This window comes from Phytophthora parasitica, assembly GCF_000247585.1.
Source record: "Phytophthora parasitica INRA-310 unplaced genomic scaffold supercont2.48, whole genome shotgun sequence".
NCBI classification, from domain to species: Eukaryota; Oomycota; class Peronosporomycetes; order Peronosporales; family Peronosporaceae; genus Phytophthora; species Phytophthora nicotianae.
The window spans coordinates 452,263-456,097 of NW_008649034.1; the positions used below are offsets into that span (position 1 = coordinate 452,263).

Sequence of the window (3,835 nt, forward strand, 5' to 3'; positions counted from 1 at the left end):
CTGGATATTCGTGTATCACGAACACCGAACTGGAACAGTCGAAAGTACTCGACGGCTACGCTCCAACCGCTTTCCTTAGCCGGAGCCGCTGTAAGCACAGCACGACGACGTTCCGTAAGCTCCTCGATCTCCACTCGGAGTTTCTTGTTGCGTTCGTCGAGGCTGTTGGCGTAGTCGTCTTTCTTCTTCCTGTATCGAATTTGCCTCACTCGACGCAGTTCCCGTAGACGCAATTTGTCGGCGATGATCAAGTCGACCATGACTTTGAGTTGGCCATCATGTGCCATTGACTCAGCAAGCGCGCTAGTATCCGGCCTATGAAGCTTCTCCTTCAGTGCAGAAAGCATGTCATTGGTATCTTGGTGCTTCCCCCAACGTCCTGCTGCAATGTTTCTTGAAGGTATTCCCGTTTCTTCACATTCATGAGTCTGGGTGTGCCATTGCTCTAGTCGAGGACGCTGCAATGGCGGAGGAACGGTGTCCATGGCCATGATGCCGTTAATACCGACGTATACACACCGTGATCTTTTAGAGCGTTGCTGCACGACGTCGCTGATCACATTGTCGCTAAGTTGCTGACTATTCGGCGGGTGAAGAGCACTAACTTCCATTAGAGTTGAACGGTAGAGAAATACGGTGCTGCTTTCTGGGCCGACGAAGGAGAAATGAAGTCTGCGGCGCTACTATATCTCAATGTGTCGCTGTGACTGGAATGGTGCTGGTAGAAAGGGACAGCTGCATCTCGCAATCACGGATTGTGAGAATTCCGGATAACGCTTCAGGGATTGCGTGGCGGAATGTGAAAATTAGTCTTGTAAATACAGTGTATCATACTAATCATTACGTAATTCTGTATTTACACTATCAGTATTTTTGCTTTACTCAAATGGAACTTTGATAACTGCAGAGCTGCTACTAGACTTCAACTGTGCCGACGTCTACAGTATACTGTATATCAAAAACGGGCAAGCCACAGCGAGGTCGCGACTCCTACAAAGGAACCTATCTGTATGGTTTACAATGAAGCGTGCTATATATCATGCGCAGTAGAAGGAATCCTATTCGAGAAAACATGCTGGAAAGACGTATAATAAACAATACTGCATATTGTTACGTACCGTAAGCGTGAAAATTACTGCTTGGACCAACCAGTACAACAGATCAACAACGAAGTTCAATTCGAACGTACAATGCATTACACCCTCTGCTCAGCAATCATAGCATCCATACATACGTGTACAAGAACTACGCCTTCACGCGCTCAAAGGGTTTGTATGTTTTTAATACAACAAGGAACATCAAATAGACCCACAAGATATCCCAATTCAAACGCGATGCGCACTAGCACCGAGTAAAGAGCTACGTATATGAAGGGATCAATGCAATGGATACAATGTTCTTAAATCAGAAAATCAAAGACCGTGATTTCATGAGATTCAGCAGTTTCTTTTGTGGAAGTCCATGTTTAGTCCCAAGAAATGCATGCAGTAAACATTTTTTTGTGTGTGACAGTATTATATCGTAAAAGCTGATTGCATTCGATAAATCGTATCGAATAAAGGATGAACCTACCTGGCAAGCGAAGAGAAGCTTTGGTGAGCGACAACATCGGCTCGCAAACTCTGATTGCATTGATGAAGAGCAACGTGCCAAATCGATGCGGCAAAGAGAGAAAGGTGGGACCAATAAAGACTGCCAGGTTACTAGACGTGGACAAATGGCATAGACACGTGAATGTATTGATATAATCCAATTAATAGCAGAGTATGCATACTGGCAACCTTGCACAACTCGACTTTCTGACCGAAGGTCAGACGAACGATTTCGCTCTTGGGTTTGCTTGGTGGTATGATGGCAGGTCTTCAAGTAAGTCGTGGTGACAGCCGTCCAGGACATAACTGCAATGCATTATGTTCACTGACAGCCGTCATTTACCTCTGGTATTTGGAAACTCGTGCATGCATGCAACGCGACACTTTCCTGCATAAGATAAGCTAACTCAGTACATTGAAAAACAGCTGAAGCAAATCCACGGCACACTCGTACTATCTGTGCGAGGTAAATGGCTGGGGACAGTTCTCTCTTTGCCGGGGAAATCTGTTGGACCTACAGTGTAGGTAGGTAGGTACACGGTTTGTGTACAGATGGTTCAACGCCGTCTTTACCGAATGCACACTACTGGCGTCGGCTGACCACTCTAACAGGCGGATTACGATATTGTACGCATCGTGTGCAAATTGAGTCGACAATCGACCGTACAGTCTTGAGCTAACCCTTTCTTGCAGCAAAGCTTTTCTTTTTTTTTCTTAAATAAATAAAACAACAACTTTAAAGTAGCTCGACCAAGTGAAAACATAGAGTAAGTACATGCATTGATCTCCACCAGATCACAGCGAGCTGTCTACAATTGCTACGTGAGCTGTGGCAGTGATAGCCAAGGCAGGTAAACCGGATGTAACTAAGCTTGCAGTTACTAATACCGTTACAGTAATTTTCTATTGCTTCATCTTATGGAAAATGTTTACTACGCAATACGATTCTCACGAAATACTGCGTTAGTTGACCTCCAATGAGTGCACACTACGTACTCATGTGCTTTACCATATCTTCTTAACAGTACAATCGACGGTTCACTGAATGCAGTGCAGCTAACAAGAACACCATAGCGGCGTTCAAGTTTCTGTGCGCGGGTCAACCTGACATTTGCCAAAGTTGTCCAGAGTGAAAACATCGGTGCCAGAATGCCATGGCGCACTCCCCTAGCCGAATCACGTTGATCATCGTCGCTGCGTGAGTTGTTGTCGGTAAGAGATTGTGTATTCCCTCGCTTCTGTCCGCATTAATGCGGGAATACCGCGTTTCGTTTTAGTAGAACTCATCGCCATGGGGCGACGATAGAATCAACGGCATTCTTCTTAGGATGCCTTCGTGTTATTTCTAAGGTGAGGCCTTAAAATACACTAGCATATATCGTTGGTTATGCTGGATACATTCATTCGGGAAATATGTAGTGACCTTTGTAGATCATCACCGTGAACATCATTATGCGAAGTGTATTTACATTGCGACCTGGAAATTCGGTGCAACGAAGGCTCCTTGGAACACTCTAGCTGTGTCTTCCAGATTCCCGAGTATACACAGCATCGGAGTCAACATATCTGACTGACTCATGACTCTCGAAATGCGGTGGCAGGTATTGTCCCACTCAAAGTGCATTGAGCCACGCAGAGTAATTTTTTGCCCCAGCAGTTTATCAGCTAATAAGCCACAAGACTCGTTCCCGTCGCTGTCGGTTAGGTGAGGAAACACGTCACGAATAGTCTGCATTGAGATGGAAATAGTCGTCACCGTTGTAGCAGTCAGAGTTCCCGTTGACTCCTTGTGTAGTTGCACGAGTTCCATTTCGACGCTTGGGAACCAGCGCGACATTTGCTGCCAGTATTGCACCAACTTGTCCACTCCGTATAAAGAGTTAAATGCCACACCAGCAGTAAATGACGCCCGAAGGAGCAATTGAGCATCGAACCGGTCCTCGTGCATGCCACAGCGAAAGAGTCGAAAGTACTCGGCTACGACACTCCACGCATTCATCTCAGCTGGGACGTCTGCAGACACAGAACGTCGACACTGCTCAAGCTTCTCGATCTTGTGACGTAGTTTACCGACCTCCTCTTCAAGACTGAGCGCGTAGCCTTCCTTTTTCTTCCGGTACCGGATCTGTCGCATTCGACGCAGCTCTCGTAGTCGCAATTTCTCCGAGATCGCGAGCTGTGCCATGGCAAGAAATTGGTCTTGAGTTGTCGGGAATTTCGTCGACGTGTTCAAGCAGGAGAGC

The 3,835-nt window shown here is 46.2% G+C and overlaps 2 protein-coding genes across 2 annotated transcripts in view; both read right to left on the reverse strand.

Moving 5' to 3' along the window:
- The window catches only part of PPTG_15248 (hypothetical protein), a 3,618-nt gene extending 2,873 nt beyond the window's left edge, over positions 1-745 (reverse strand). Inside the window, exon 1 of the mRNA XM_008912620.1 lies at positions 24-745. Within this exon, the coding sequence (XP_008910868.1) occupies positions 24-611 (588 nt within the window). The 5' untranslated portion in view covers positions 612-745. The remainder of the gene's footprint in view (positions 1-23) is intronic.
- Positions 746-2,930: 2,185 nt separating this feature from the next.
- PPTG_15249 (hypothetical protein) lies at positions 2,931-3,835 on the reverse strand. Its single transcript, XM_008912621.1, has one exon. It carries the CDS (start codon positions 3,775-3,777, stop codon positions 3,058-3,060), a length of 720 nt encoding a protein of 239 aa, XP_008910869.1. The 5' UTR covers positions 3,778-3,835; the 3' UTR covers positions 2,931-3,057.